We start from the raw sequence: 16650 nt of genomic DNA on the forward strand, positions 1-16650 counted from the left end.
CTACTACTACTACTACTACTACTACTACAACAAAACAAGAAACATAAAAACAAATTATATAATGGCCAAATCAAATTGAATTAAATTGAAGAGTAACCGCAATCTTCTGTTAATCAGTGTAACCAATTGTGACTTGAAATATTTGCAACGGACGAGCACACACACAGAGACTTACATACATACATACATATGTATGTATGCATTAGCAAACGGGAGTTTTGCGACACGTGCTATGCTTGCTGCCTGTTGTTGGTGTTGTTGCCGTCGTAGTCGCTGCCTGCTGCCTGCGTGTTGCTGTTGTTGTTGTTGCTGTTGTTGTCGGAGCTTGGCTGTGCATAAATATAATTCATAAATAAGCCGCAACTTTCACAGCGACAGCAGCAGCGACAGCGGCAGTGACAGCGACAGCGGCAGTCCTAGCCACAGAGCTTTAGCGCTGACCGCAGCCTCAGCCGCACAGCCGCACAACCGCGCAGCGTCGCAGCGCGCTGAACGTTTAACCGTTATATATTTGTATTCTTTTTTGTGCTGCGTGGGCGTATTTGTTTTAGCCAGCGACTGCGACTCCTTTAACTTGCCCACTATTCGATTTTGCTTTCCTGTTATTTGTGTCGTTTACATTTTTGTTGTTGTTTATCTGTTTTTGTTTTTGTTGGCATTTTTGCTTATTTCTGTCTTTTTTTTTGTTATCTTGTTTTCATTCCGTTATTCGGCTTTGTTTTTTGGCCTACGACCTTTGGCTAAGCCCCCATGACGTGGCAAATGCTACTCGTGCTCATATCCTCTCCCAAGCCCTCTCTGTCTCTCTCTCTCTCTCTCTCTCTCTAGACATATATCCCTCACTCTCTCGCTCTCGCTCTCGCTCTCGTTGCTCCTCAGTTTTATAATGAAATGCCATCGCTAATGCGTGTCCTTCTATGACGTTCATTCAATACTTTCCAACGAACTGTGTATCGGTTACACTTTTCTCTTTTTCACATTTGTTTTTTGTTTTCCGTGTTGTGGGCTCTTATTTGTCCTTTTTCGGTTTTCTTATACGCCTTTCTTTAACTTTTTTTTTTGTGAAACGTAAGCGATGATTATCATCTTTCTATCGTATGCGCTGCGATACAACACAGAAATAGACACATGTGCTCAAATATATATAACAAATATATATGTATATATATGTATATATATTCGGGTTACAAAGAAGGAACTAGGCTAAACTATGCGATTCCCTTTAGGAAGGAACAACAACAACAACAACTACAACAAACTCATTTAGTATACAATTTGTGCTATTTGGTGTATTTTTAACTATGTATAACAACTTTTCTAAACGTATATACATGTATGTATATATATATGTATGACGCATTCACATATACATACATACATATACATACATATATACTTATATACATATATTGATTGATATATTGATGTCCATTTATATATAATAATAATTGGTTCCTATAAATCTACTACCTAATTTACCCTACAAACTAAACGTTTGCATCTGCCCAATTTATTCTTTACATTCTTAGATTAAAGATTGCCCATTTGATTATCATAATATCTAAATGTTGTCCTCGTTCTTTTCTGTTATTTTCATTTCTTATTTTTATTATGTTTTTTTACAGTAGAACTTTTGGCAAACCAAATTTGAAATTCCATTTTTTAACATACATAAATATTTAATTATTTCTTATACCAACTGAATAGTTTTTCACAGTAGTTGAGCTCGACATGGTAGATAGAAGAGGAGTTCCAATTGAGGAAAAGAGCGCAACTCTTAAAGCGAGACCTTCTATCGATATTCCTAATAATTGAAATTAGTTATAAAGAGCAATTAGAAATAGCCATAGAGCGATTGTAAATGGTAACATATTGGGGACTACAGATTACAATTGCTTAACAAACAATATTCAATTATTATATCGGTTTATTCAAATCGATATGTAGCTTGTATTGATATATCAATCGTATTGGTTTATATCATCCATAAATATAGATATATTCATCTATAGCGAACTTCCGATTAGTTATGCATTTTTGCTATCGATATCGGTAACGTTAAATACATACATAAATACATACAATATCGATAAACGGAATAGTTCCGTATATGCTACTGCTAGATGTTCACTATATCGGTATTCAAATGTTTACGCCGATTTTATCGCTATATAAAGCCATTATCGATACATTAATTAACAAAATATGCAAATAGTAGCTATATATCGAAGCTGTATCGTAATTAGACTATAGAAAAAAGTGTTTTCGCTCACAATATCGATAGATATATGTCAATCAACATAACGATTTGTTTATGCTATTTATTTATCAATATCGATAAACCGATTGCAATGAAAATACGATAATAGGTAGTCATCGATAATAACTTGTCATTGTTGTATACAGCATTGTTATCCATTATCGATAGATCCACTAACAATACAATAATAGCATACAGCAGTAAGCTATCGATATATATCGATAAAGTAAATCGAAAATCATTTCTTTGCTTTCTCTAAGTAGAAAATGTACTCCGAAATGCCTATTTATCAAAGTCTCCAATATGTGTGTATGTGTGTGTGTGTGCGTGTGTATGTGTGGGAGAAACTGACTGGCATGTCTTTTGTTTAACCAACAGTGATAACGATAACGATACCAATTATGCAGAAGAAGAAGACAGCGGAAGACAGACAGAGAAACAAAGAGACTAAGACAGAGACAGCGAGCTTAACGAGCTGCTCAAGGCAAAGTGTTCGCTCAGCTTTGCTTCCCTTTTGTTGGGTTGAAGGGCCATCAAAGAGACATTTTGACATTTGCTTGCCACAACAAGCGACACACAGCACACACACGAACACACGCTGTGTAGTCTCTGCTGCGCTTTACAACACTGCACAAACACACACACACACACACACACACACACACACACACCCACAAAGAAAGAGAGAGACAGATGTACTTAAGCAGAGCAAAGCACAGCATCCGCTGCATAGTTGGCTCATCATTTCATGTTTGCTCATCAGCCGCTGCTCAGCTTCATTAGTTTGCTCACATGATCTACGACCACGCCGCTGCCGCCCCCTTAGCCATTAGCCACGCCCACGCTTAAGCTGGGCGAGCCCCTTGAGCCGTAATTGCCGTCGACAGCATTTAACAGTTATGTGACTCAGTTGCAAATGCAGCTGCACCTGCTGGTAGCAACATTTTCAGTTAGTTGAGGTTAACTGTGTATGTGTGCGTGTGTGTGTGTGCGTGTGTGTGAGGCATTAGTCTTGATCTAATTAAAGCCATCAGTCCCTTGCAGGACACACATGCACTTCCTCTATCTCTCTCTCTTTCTCTTTCTCTTTCTTAATCCAATCAGTTAAGTCAATCAATTTAACAGGCAGTTTGTCAGTCACTTTGTCAGCTGTTTAGTTTGAGCTCTCAGCGTCCATCTGTGCTCTCTCTCTCTCTCTCTCCCTCTCTCTCAGTGAATCTTGTTAGTTATTTCATTAGTTAGTCAGTCAATCAGGCAATTTAACAGGCAGTTTGTCAGTCACTTTGCCAGCTAGTTTGTGGGCCACTATCGTACTCAAGCTTACTTAGCTCTGTCTCTCTATCTCTTTCTGCATCTCTCTCTCTCTCTATTAACAATTCCTCAGTCAGTTTAACAGGCACTTTGTCAGTCACTTTACCAGCTAGTCAAGATTTCTTTTCCCTATTTTATCAGAGATCAGGGCTGAACGTAACACACACACACACATACAAACACCTACCTTATAAGATCAAGTCTCCATTCACAATGCATTCGCTCAGCTTGTGCCTTCAGCTAAAGCCTTATAAAGATCTCTATGAAAACTTAACTTAACCTAACTTAACTATGTGCTTAGCCCTAATTAATATAATGCTAATCAAGCGTGTCATTGTATATACATATATAAACGTATATATTCGTATTCCCTTCGGTTATCCTATTCTATTCTGAACTTGATTCCTTCTATTGATTCTACTATGTCTATCTACTTTATGTCTCTCTCTCTACATATATATTTATATATGTATATATATACGTATGTATACATATACATATATATATTTGTTCGTTATATGTTCGTTTATCCTTTTGTGTTTTCATATTTGTTCTCTTCATTCGTATCTATTGATTTGATAATTATATATGTATTATATATATAGTTTATGATTCTTTGTTCGATTTGTGTAAAACTTAATTATTATATATACAAAATTTAAAAAGAAAAACAAAAGAGATATAATATATTTGTGCTATTTGTTATTTGTTTATTTTTTTTTCTTTTCGATAATGAAAAATACCAACAAAGAAACCCAAAAAATACTAAAAAGAAAAAATGTTCACATAATTTCACATCTGTTTATTTGTTTACTCCACTTCTCACCCTACTTCTGTATCCACAAATTGCAAAATGAAATTTCAATCTGAAAAAAAAAATAATTAACTAAAAAATTATGTAAACGCATACGCATCCGAAATACCGAATACTGAATATACCGATACCGATACTGATACCGATATTAACAATCAAAATACCGATCTATATATGTATATACATATATATACTCGCAATGCCAAAAACTATCAAAACTACTAAATAATAACAAACGATATGTATGTCTACGAATATATATCGATAAATATATACATTTACCCCTGTATATGTGTATATATACGTGAATATATGTTTGCTACCAACTGAACTGCACTATGAAACCGATATCGACAACGATAACATAAACTATCGCTAACTGAAACTCGATAACTGTAATGATTAATATCGATAAATCGATCAAAAACCAAATACAAACTTGATAAACGTATTGCACACATCACATGCCGTATCGAATATCGTCTATCGAATGTCGAATGTCGAATATCGAATATCGATTGTCCCAACCGAAGGTTCCACGATGAGGAGCACGCTAATTTGCTAAACACCATGTGGCTAACGGCCATCACATTTCTGTGTGTCGGCTATGGCGACATTGTGCCAAACACATACTGTGGACGGGGTATAACCCTCACCTGCGGCATGGTGGTAAGTATACCAACTAGAAAAACCCACAAAAATATATATAAAAATACCAGAAAATACCAAACAAAGTAAATAAAAAAAACAAAGCAAATATATAACCACAAAAAAATAAGAGAAAAAGTGAAAGTATAAGAAACCAGAACATATCAATCAACAGAACAGACAAAGAAAAAACAGTTAACAGCTAAACCGTTAACAGTTAACAGTTAACAGTAGCAGTACAGACAATGTTAATAACATATGTTACAACAACAAGCGTTACACAACATGCATACGATATAAAGCTAAAGCGAGACAATCAATGCTAGGCAAACACACACACACACACACACACACACACACACACACGCACATGCACATATGCACATGTGTGTTTGGGTGTGTGAGTGTGTGTGTGTGTCTGTTTCTGTTGGCCATCTGCCAAATAAAGCACCAGATATCGGCTGCGCGATTTTAGCTGATTAGCTTGAACTTCTTCTTCTTCTCCTTCTTTTTCTACTAATTTCTCTTCTTGACAACTATTTTATTCCTATGCAGGGCATTGCGCGCGCGTTTAGTTCATTCCATAAATCTCAATATTTGAGAGCAGAACAGTTTCAGTTTCTGTTAAATATCATCAAGACACAACAACTCCAAGCCACCCGAAAGCCACCCAAGCCGCCCACCTAAAACCACCCAAACAGCAACCACAACAACAACAACAATAACAACAACAATTCATGCATAAATCGTGTTTTTTTCTTGTTTCTGTTTTTTTTTTTTTTTTTTTTGTGTTTTCCTGCCATGTTCATCTGCATTACTTCTATATATATAATCGTACATATACACACACATATATACATATGTATATATATGTTTAAGCACACACATGCACACACCCACACCCACCCACACACACACACACACTCACATTAATATATAAGCGTTCATATGTATAATATGCATATGTCTTTTTACACTATTTTGCTCTAGCTCTGGTTGTGCCTCTTTCTCCTCTCCCTCTCTCTCTCTCTGTGTATGTGTATGTGGGTGTGTGTGTGTGTCGTGTGCGTGTGTGTGTGTGTGCGCGCCTGGCAAACTTTTGTTTTGTGTTTCCGTTACCACAAACAGGCAACAAATCCTTGTTGACAGCTCATGCCGTACATATACATACATAGAACTATGTATACATATATATAAGTATTCCTATAGCCCTGTACAAATGTATATATATATATATGTCTATCTCTCTCTCTCTCTAAGTGTGTGTGTGTGTGTTTTGGAAAAAACTATGTTCAATTTTAAGTCACCTAAATACAAAAAAAACAAAAAATGTTTTGCACTTTCTCTTGACTCTCTCTCTCTCTCTCTCTCTCTATCTATTTACCTCTCTACTTTAGCCAAAATTCAAAATCAAGCCAAAAAAAAAAAAAATACGTTGAAAATTCTTAGAATTCTTCAAACTAAATTTGTTGTCACTCGGTTTACGTCGTTGTCCTTTTCTTTACTTCCTCTCTCTCTCTCTCTCTCTCTATCTCCCTCTCTTTCTCTCTCTATCTGTCTGTCTCTTGAATATTCACTCAGTAAAAGAAAAAAAGAAATACCAAATTCCCAAATAAAAAAACATTTTATCTTTGCATAATTTTTATTCTACATTTTTCTCTCTTTTCTATAAATATATATAATATATATATATATATTCTTATGCCTGTCATCAGTTCAGATTATCATATAACTATCAGTTGCTATTGCTATAGTTTTCATTTTCAGCTACTTTTAATTTTTAGCATTTTTTATTTTGTTCTGTTTCAGTTATTTAATAGTTTGAGCCTAACTTTTATTGTTTCATTTGATTTCGTTAGATGTTTTTTGTTTTTGTTTTTTTGTTCAATGTTGAAATGAGTAAACAATAATAATTATGACTTTTGATTTATACATATTCTTATATACTTATTATGTGTTCGTTTTTGTGTATATTAAGCCAAAACAATACGATATTTTTCTCTATCTCTCTTTCCCTTTCATTTAATACTGAATAATACGCTCTGCGCGCTCGTATACCCGTTCAAAAATAAACAAAACAAACAAATGTAAACGCGTATTTTTTGCCCCTGACTGCGTTTTACAATTTACATACCAAAACTACTGCAAACCTACTGCAAAAATACCGAAAATATACCGAAAACTATGAATTGAAATATGTCGAAAAATATGTATTATTACAAATACATATATATATAAATATATATATATATATAAATATATATACTAAATGGATGAAAAAATACTTAATACTGCAAATGCAGATTTCATGATGAAGAACATGCGAATCTATTAAATGCAATGTGGCTGATAGCGATAACATTTTTGAGTGTTGGTTTCGGTGATATTGTTCCGAATACGTACTGTGGACGTGGTATCGCTGTCAGTACAGGAATAATGGTGAGTTTTTAACCTACAAAAAAAAAAAAAAAAAAAAAAAAACAAATAAAAAATCCAACAAAAAATATTTTCTTATTAAAAAAAAAAAATACTGTCCAACTGCACACACATCAAATTAGCAATAAAAATTAACTGTTTCTAATCGAACATCCTGCTCATTTCGTTTATCGATAATTCGGTTTATCGATTGATTCATATGTAAATAATTACATTTTAGCTCAACAAAAAAAATCAAAACTTTGAAAACTCACTTAAAAAAAAAACTACAATAAATTAGTCAGCAATTTTATACCCCCCACCCAACTTCAACTGAACCCCCGCCACGCCCCACGCCCTCTTCTAGCTTAGACCTACTAATTAAGTACTTCTGTCATATATAACTACCACATACATATATACATACATGCCTACATACCTACATGCAAATCGATAACACATTGTCCATCTGTAGAGCCGATAACCGATAGCCGAGAGGATTACGAGATATCCCAAAACTGGCGCTTTTCACTCATTTGCCCTATCACATTGGACCTGGATCTGGTTGTCAATACGAACAATAATATGCATGCGTGTGGTATTATTCAACATTTATCGTTATCGATATGTTATCAAAAACGGGGCCGTTATTATCAAATCACTCCCCTTCCCACCCTCTTTCTCTCTCTCTCTCTTTCTCTCTCTCTCTCTCTCTCTCTCTCTCTCTTTATAATATAAATTAATTTCTTGGCTCTACCCTTAACTCGTTCCTATGATTATATATATGCGTCTCGCTCTTGCTTGCTCGCTCTCTCTCTCTCTTTTCTCTCTTTCTCTCTCTGTATCTCTCTCTGCCTTTCTCTTTCAGTGCCTCTCTCTTGCTCTCTCTTTTACATGCATATTGATCATGTCGTAGTCTTTGAAATTGAAATTGTGATACAAAATAAAAATACCTTAAAAAAGTAAAACAACAAAATACTAAACAATTTAATACTAAAAACTCTAAGCTCTAAAAAAAACCTTTATTCTACTAGACTCTTTTGTTACGTATGTGTGTACCTAAAATACTAAAAACAAGCAAAGCTCTAACTGTTGTATTACATATAGACAACTTTGAGAACGTATTCTAATTTCGATATACATATATATATAAATATATATATACATATATATATACATATATATACATATATATGCATATATATATATTTCCAACTTCCGACAGTAAACCACATCTAAAACATTGCACTCAATCAGTCATTCCATACAACCCAATCTAACTGCTATCCTGCATTCTCATCATTTCGCATCTCTCGCTCATTTTTAATGTGATTCAAAGAATTCGAATTTCAAAATAAAATACGTATAGGCAGAGGCGACAGCAATACGAAAACACATAACAACCAAAAATATACATATATTTATTTATTGAGAAGCAACAAAAGTTCTGGACTTTAAACAAATCATTTCAATGTCTAATCCAAGACAATTAACTGGCATTAATAAAAATGAAAAAAAAAAAAAAAGAAAAATACCAAAAAGAAAACAGAAAACAAACCATTACTAAACGACTAATATAATCATGATTGATTGCTCGCTGACCAAGCGAAATCTAGATGCAACATAGAAGCAAATGCGCTCTCTAATTTGTATCTGTTTCAGCTGCAGTGCACTCAATGCATCTATCTGTTGAAAGCAATTTGAAAATACCACATTTATGTGATAGTCTAATGTCGATTTGATCTATTGTCGTTTTACAGGGCGCTGGCTGTACGGCTCTACTTGTCGCTGTTGTCTCACGCAAGCTGGAGCTGACCCGTGCCGAGAAGCATGTGCACAACTTTATGATGGACACGCAGTTAACAAAAAGGGTATAGATCGTCTCCATGAATAGTAACCATATTTGTTTCTATATAAATACAAAAAAAAAAAAAAAAACAAAAAAAAAAAAAAAAAAAAAAGCCCCGAAAATACTGAAAAATACTGGAAATCCAAGTAACTCCATAGCGTACCATACCATACACAGACGTAACTCAGTCAAACTTACACAAATACATATACCTATACACATACATATAGAGTACCGTTACTTGTAGTAGACATCAACCTCAACAAACAAAGAAAAATACCTAAAGCAAATACCGAAATCTGCACAACTAATTCTGAGCAGAAACATTAACTTGCAATCTTAGTAAGAAAAAATACCAAAAAATACTGCAAATACCGCAAGTTTCCGCAAGAGCTACTCAATCAACTGTACAGAGTGAACAGAGGCGACTACTGAAAAATATAAAAATACCAAAAAATACCAAATCAATCAACTACTTGAAAGTACAAAAAGCGAAAAATACTAAACTCAGCTCAATTAACTCTAGAAATCATAAAAATACTAACAATTATAACAATTAACTAAAAATTTTAATTGAAAAAAAAAAATACTTTTAAAAATAAACATTCAATGGACTCTATAGGTACCGTTGCGGACACACTTAACCTCAATGACTTTAGTCGATGACCAAAACTGAAATCACTTTGACATTTGACCCAACATCGACCGAAAGACATTGACACACTGAAGGAGTTTCGATAGATCGTTTGGTTTTACTAAGTACTCGTAGAATAGAGGAACACAACTACCCCACAACTCTAATAATTTCTAATAATTCATTTCTTCTCATAAAAATATAGCTGAAAAATGCTGCGGCGAATGTTCTACGTGAAACTTGGCTCATTTACAAACATACAAGACTAGTAAAACGGGTTAATCCCGGCCGTGTAAGAACCCACCAAAGAAAGTTCCTTCTAGCTATATATGCGTGAGTATTTTTAGAGATCTATCAACAATATCAACAACTAACTGTCAGAAACCACCAACAAATATCAATCAATATAACAAGAACTTTTAACTGAGTTAATCAAACAACAACAACAACAACTGAATCCTCTATCAAATGAAAGGACTCAAAGCAATAACATATATCCTATGTATATATTTATATATATATCTATATACTTATTTGTATGTATATATATATATATGTATATATAGTTAATAGATCTGTTGTACAATGCAACCATATAGCCTGAACGAAATCCCAATCAAAGCTCCGTTACGAAAAGCTCAATAAAGTGCGACTAACCCCAATCATAATATCACGATTTTCAAACAATTTTTGGTTATGTTCTTGTCCTGTGTCCAACTGTCCATACATGTGCGTATTTATATACCTAACTAACTGTATGTGTGTGTGTGTGTATGTATATATGTGGGCCAGCTATTGTCATAGCCTATGGCCTCTAACATCGATAGCTGTAGTTGTTAGCGATTATCGATCGCTTTTGTCGATAAGTGATATGGATAGCTATTCTCAGAAAGTGTTATTGGTAGCTGTTCCCAGAGAGAACAACTATGCATAGCTATTCTAACTGATCATTTTGATCGATAATTGTTATCGATAGCTGTGTTCGGGGAACTGTTACAATCGATAATTATTATTGGTATATTATTTATTATCGTTAATTTGGATCGACTGTTAGCGATACTATAAACGATATCTTTTATCGATATCTGTTTTCAATAATTGTTTTCAACAAACATTATCAATAGCTGTTATCGAATTTAAAGCAAACATCGCTTTAGCACATTTTTAGACGAAAGCTTTTCTTAGCCAATATTTCAATTGTTAAAGCAAAAAATGAATTGTCATTAGGGCTCTCATAAAAACTTGGATAGTTGATCTATTAAAGGATGTGGAAGGAGATACGAATGAGTTTTATTTTGTATTGAAAATTCCATATACTTACTAACTGTCACATTTCAATTGGCATGTCCCAGAAAAGTATGCTATACAAATTTCAACTCTCGAATACATTCTTTCTCTTAGCTATCGCGTATATTCCCCACCTAAACTATATCCAAGCTTTCTACTTGTTCTGTTCTTTCATTTATTTTTTGCCTAGTAATCCCAAAGAACTGTAATGTGAATGTGAGGAGTCTGCTTCTATATATATACATATATATATATATACAAAATAATTGTTATATACTCTCCCAAATGTACATAGAATTACAGAACTAATACTATCATGAACAGCAATCAATGAGTGCAATAACCAACTAAAACCAAAATCGATTAATGAAAAAATAAAATGAAAAAAAAAAGAAAGAGAAAATCTACATAATTAAATGATTGAACTCGTTTTACTAGCCTGTAAATAGGTTGTAAAGCCCTGTTTTTACGTTATGATAATACCGAAAACTAGCCACAATATACCTAGCATGCAGCGTTAATTTCCCAGAAACTCATATCTAAAACTATCGGCAGCTTTTGCAACACTACATTGCCTAATTATCCAATAAGTACTACATCTATATCTGATATCTATATATATATATATATATACATATACATAACAGTAGCTATCACCGCAAGAAGCTTTTCAGCTTTCAAAGTTTAATCCCCCAAAGCTTTCAATAACTTCCAAAGCCGCTTCTAATGCAGTTTTAAGGCATATATCATATGTGCTCTTTAAAGTTTTTTAGCACTGATAAAACAGCTTTCAATATTAATTTTAATAGCAAGACCTTAGGGAGACTTAAAAAGCAGTTCAGCTGTTCTTTTAAAAAGCTTTAAGACAGCTTTAGAGCAGTTATGTTATTTAAAGCAAACAGTTTATCAAGCAACTTTCTAACAGCTTTGCAAAGAGCTTTTAAATTAGAATATTTTAAGGTTTTTACTAAAAAGCTCCAGTATATCGCGTATATATGTCTATCGGGCTACCATTCAACACAAGCTTTCCATAATTTCATGCTCTGATTAATCAAAGTTCTTAATAAAAGCTTTAAGCTCATGTGTAGTTTGCTTGTAATTCAAATTAATATATAACATATACATATATATATATAGAGTGAAGAAAAGAGAGGCAATTGCCTGTTGACAATTTTTGATGTGATTTTCTGTAATCTTAACGCTAAGCAAAAAAAAAAAAACAAAACACAAATTTATTATTTTGAAAAAAAAAAAAACACTTAAAGCACAAAAAAAATCACAAAACTTTCAGAAAAAAAAATATTATCTTATTGTTATATTTAATCACAATCAATTAAATTTATATATGTCGTATATATATATCTATATATGCATATATCGTATATACATCTGTATATACCTATATCGTATATATATCTATATATACATGGAGGCCTAATGAGCCCATTGTCCGTTTCGCAATTCAACCGAGCCGTGCATTTTCACTACGTCAATGCATTGCTCGATCTACCACAATGATAAATGAATGATGTAACGAAATAATGAATTAGATCTTGTTTGTCTATTCAATAATATCGTTTATAAACTCGATGATTCTTCCCCCCACCTGCTACTAGGTTGCGAAAAGTTAAAATGGATCAACGCAAACTAATGGATAATGCCAACACAATAACCGATATGGCCAAGGTAGTTAACAATCCACAGTATTTGATTCATGCATTTATAATATTATTTATCGAAAAACAACAAACAAAAAATACCAACTATTTTCATCACAGACACAAAATACGGTCTATGAAATAATATCGGAAATGTCGAGTCGACAGGATGCCATCGAGGAGCGCCTAACGAATCTAGAGGACAAAATGCAAAGTCTACAAGTGAGTAGAGTGTCATTAGTAGTTATCGATACGTGCTATCGATTAACGATCTCTCTCTCTCTCTCTCTCTCTCTCTCTCTCTCTTTCGTTCTTTAGGAGCACATGGAAAGCCTTCCAGATCTATTATCGCGCTGTTTGACCCAGCATCAGGAGCGCATCGAGCAACGACGCAACTTTCTGCACCCGGATACAGCAGCCGCTGCCATTCAGCCATCGATTCAACCGCCCACGCCCCAATCCATGTTCAATGCGGCCCCCATGCTGTTCCCCCACTCTAGGTAAGTGGCCCATTGAGAATATTTGCAATTAGCTTATGCATATGCATCATCATCATCATCGTCATCCGCATTGTCATCGTCATAATCACCATAAGCACGTATCATTTCCATCGACTGCTCAACAAGTTGAAGTCCACTCGATATTAAACTGAACTACTCGACTGCTAAGCCATTTAATGGCTATTGCATTTATATAAATATTGTTTGGGGTATTGTCTAATCATATTAAAACATCTCTCAGATGGACATACGAAATCAATAAAAGCACTTTTAATTGAAATGTCAATTTGAATATAGATAGCACACATTTGCCTGACTATCGATATGTGTATCGATAAGAAACTAGCTATACAAATATAAGCTGGCAATATCTGTATAAAAACAATAAGTAATACGAAAATATATATATCGATATGTTATCGCATTTCAAGCAATCGATAACTAGACATATTAATTGATTACTCATATATATCGATATATTCCTAGTATGCTAATTTCAACAAACTTAATATGCGATGTCGATATAAAATATATATATCTTAATTGTTAACAGCTTATCGATATATCGTTATCGTGTGAAGAATATGACTAATCAGCAAATGCACTTATCTGTTCACTAACAACCTGGCATTGCTGATCGATATTTATCGTCATCGATGCATGCACGCACTGAGCGCTTAATCCGTGGACTTCAACTATCGATACATTTGTTGTTTTCATTTCGTCTCTTTCATTCCATATTTTCGTTTTGTTGTAGTACTTTTTGTTTGTGTGTGTCTGAGTCACTGTGAGAGTCCAACTAGTAGTTCCAGTTCAAAATCCCCCCCTGAGATCCCCTCATCGTACAAGTTTTGTGGCATTTTCTTCTTCTATGCAAGATGCATGTGATTATTTTTGGTAAAAAAAAAAAAAAAAAAAATAGAGACAAAAATAGAGAAAAAAGAGAAAACAGTGAGAGAGTGTCTGTGAGTGCCATCAATTTGCATTTTGGAATTGGAACAGAAACAGAAAACAAAAAGAGTAAAAAACATTTTGTGATTTAATTTGATTGGTTTGAAAATGCATTCCATATGGCTTTTTTATATCATATCATAGCGCTATCTAGCTATCTTTTGGCATATTGATCGAGCTCACACACATCTAACCATTGACATAATCTAATGCTAATGATAATGATAATGAATTGATAATTGATAATTGATACAAGTAAAAATTAAATAAAAAAACCAAACGCCGTTTTTTTCCGGCCGCAATGCGAATCTAATTGAGAATTAACATATATATTATATATATATACTGCTTTTTGCATAGAAGTGTACCCTCATCCAATAACGCCGCTGCTACTTACCATTGGCCAACAAGCCCTATTTTGCCACCTATATCTAGTAGAACACCACATTTAGTGCCTGATACTCACATGCCATCAAATGGATCTGCAGTTAATAGCTACGCATCTTCCAACAAATACGGCAGCTGAATATCAGACAGAGAGCGCTCCAACTCCGTGATTAACATTGAGATGCATCCATTACGACCCATGACAATGACAGCAGAGCTAACATCATCAATAACTGAAACTGGAACAACAAATCGAACAACTGGAACAACAATGCCCATGTCGAAATCGATGTCGCCAACAAGATCGACTACGACATTGATGGAGACGGCGCTGCGACAGCGTTTCCATTCGCCAACATCATCGATGGAACGGGAACGGGAACTGCAACACTATCAATCGATGCATCAGTATTCGCATCAGCATCAGCATTCGTTTTCGCATTCGCACTCGCATTCGCTTTCGCATCAGCGTATCGTTGAGAGCATTAGCATACCGGCTATACCCGAAGATGTTGAGAGTGCTGCGATAGCTGGTGATATCGATAACGCTGTTATCGGTAACGATGGGAGTGCGATGGCGACGGCGACGGCGAAGGCGACGACAGCGTCGATGGCCACAAAGATCACTGAGAATAAGTTTACTAGAAAAAGAGAACGTATATGCAATAATAGTAGTAATAGTAACAATAGTAATAATAGTAATAATACAAGTAATAGTAATATTAGTAATTCTACAAGTCTAATTTCGAAATCGGCCTTTTGTAAATAGATCCACTTCGAAATGGGAAAGACAAAAGTCAAATGTTAGCATATACATATATAACTCTATATATATACATACTAAATATATATATATATATATATATATATATACATATATATAAATATAGGAATAGTGTTTTTTTTTTTTTTCTAAGCATATGATCTATCTAGTAATTGGGATTGGCATTAACTAGCATAAAGTTCAAATTTAAGGAATAACTGAATGAATGGTAGAGTGAATGAATGAATGACTGAATGAATGGTAGAGTGAATGAATGAATGAAGGAATGAATAAATCAAAAACCACACTTCAAGCCGAGTCTGCTAAGAGAAAGAGAGAGAAAAGGTAAAGAGCTGAAGAGAGAGAGAGAGAGAGCAAGGCTTCTTCAGCCATAGAGAATGCTTAGAGTTGAATATAATAGAAATATAATAGATCAAATTAAGCTAAATAGTCTGCTAATGACAGTCGGTCATGTTCGACTGCACAAAATACTCGCTCACAGTTCAGATTTATATAATCAAAACGACATTACAGCCCTCTGAAAGCTTTGACATTAGTTAATTTCAGAATTCTTGCTTCAAAAATGTGTTTACAGATTTGCCACGCCTCCTAGAGTCATATATATATATATATTTATCGTTTATGAAAAATCTATAGAGCAACTCAATCGTAATAAGGTAGCTACAATTTTTGGTTATAAAATCAAAATCGAATCGAAGCTATATAGACATACATATATCAAAAGACGTACAAAATCCATATGCAATGCATGAGCGAGTAATGAAAAAGCTAGTAAGCTTTAAGCTCTATAAAGCTTTGACAACATTTGCCATTCTTGAGTTGAGATCTTATAGAAATTGCGACAGACTTGGCTAAGAGGCAAAGGATTGCGTGTATGGGTATGCGAGTATGTGTGTGTGTGTGTGTGTGTGTGTGTGGGAAAGTGAGTGTGTGTGTGAGTGTATAGCTGTTGTTGTTGTTTTTATTTATTTTTTTTTGTATGTGTGTGATGGATATATAGGTAACATATAAAAAATATGTTAATACGAGTATTCAAATTGTTTTAACCAATAAGAAGTTCAACTAAGTTCAACTAAAATGTTGCTATATATATACACACACATATAGATATATATGTTAAAAAAAAAGGAAAAAAATAGCCCAACAAAAAAA

General features: G+C 34.1%; 1 protein-coding gene across 16 annotated transcripts in view; it reads left to right on the top strand.

Moving 5' to 3' along the window:
• LOC6585899 (small conductance calcium-activated potassium channel protein) overlaps positions 1–16650 on the top strand; it is a 100669-nt gene that overhangs the window by 78038 nt on the left and 5981 nt on the right. For 7 of the 16 annotated variants that reach the window (XM_015160549.3, XM_032733073.2, XM_032733075.2 and 4 more), the window contains 7 exons: positions 7337–7472; positions 9209–9319; positions 10137–10264; positions 12835–12904; positions 12997–13098; positions 13195–13376; positions 14688–14856. In XM_015160549.3, the coding sequence (XP_015016035.2) occupies positions 7337–7472; positions 9209–9319; positions 10137–10264; positions 12835–12904; positions 12997–13098; positions 13195–13376; positions 14688–14853 (895 nt within the window). In that variant the 3' untranslated portion in view covers positions 14854–14856. Of the gene's footprint in view, positions 1–4918; positions 5055–7336; positions 7473–9208; positions 9320–10136; positions 10265–12834; positions 12905–12996; positions 13099–13194; positions 13377–14687; positions 15426–16650 lie in introns of those variants that run through there. The other 9 variants (XM_032733074.2, XM_032733076.2, XM_032733081.2 and 6 more) reach the window with 6 other exon arrangements.

The sequence above is a fragment of the Drosophila mojavensis genome, unplaced genomic scaffold, assembly GCF_018153725.1.
Source record: "Drosophila mojavensis isolate 15081-1352.22 unplaced genomic scaffold, ASM1815372v1 contig_136, whole genome shotgun sequence".
Taxonomy (NCBI): domain Eukaryota; kingdom Metazoa; phylum Arthropoda; class Insecta; order Diptera; family Drosophilidae; genus Drosophila; species Drosophila mojavensis.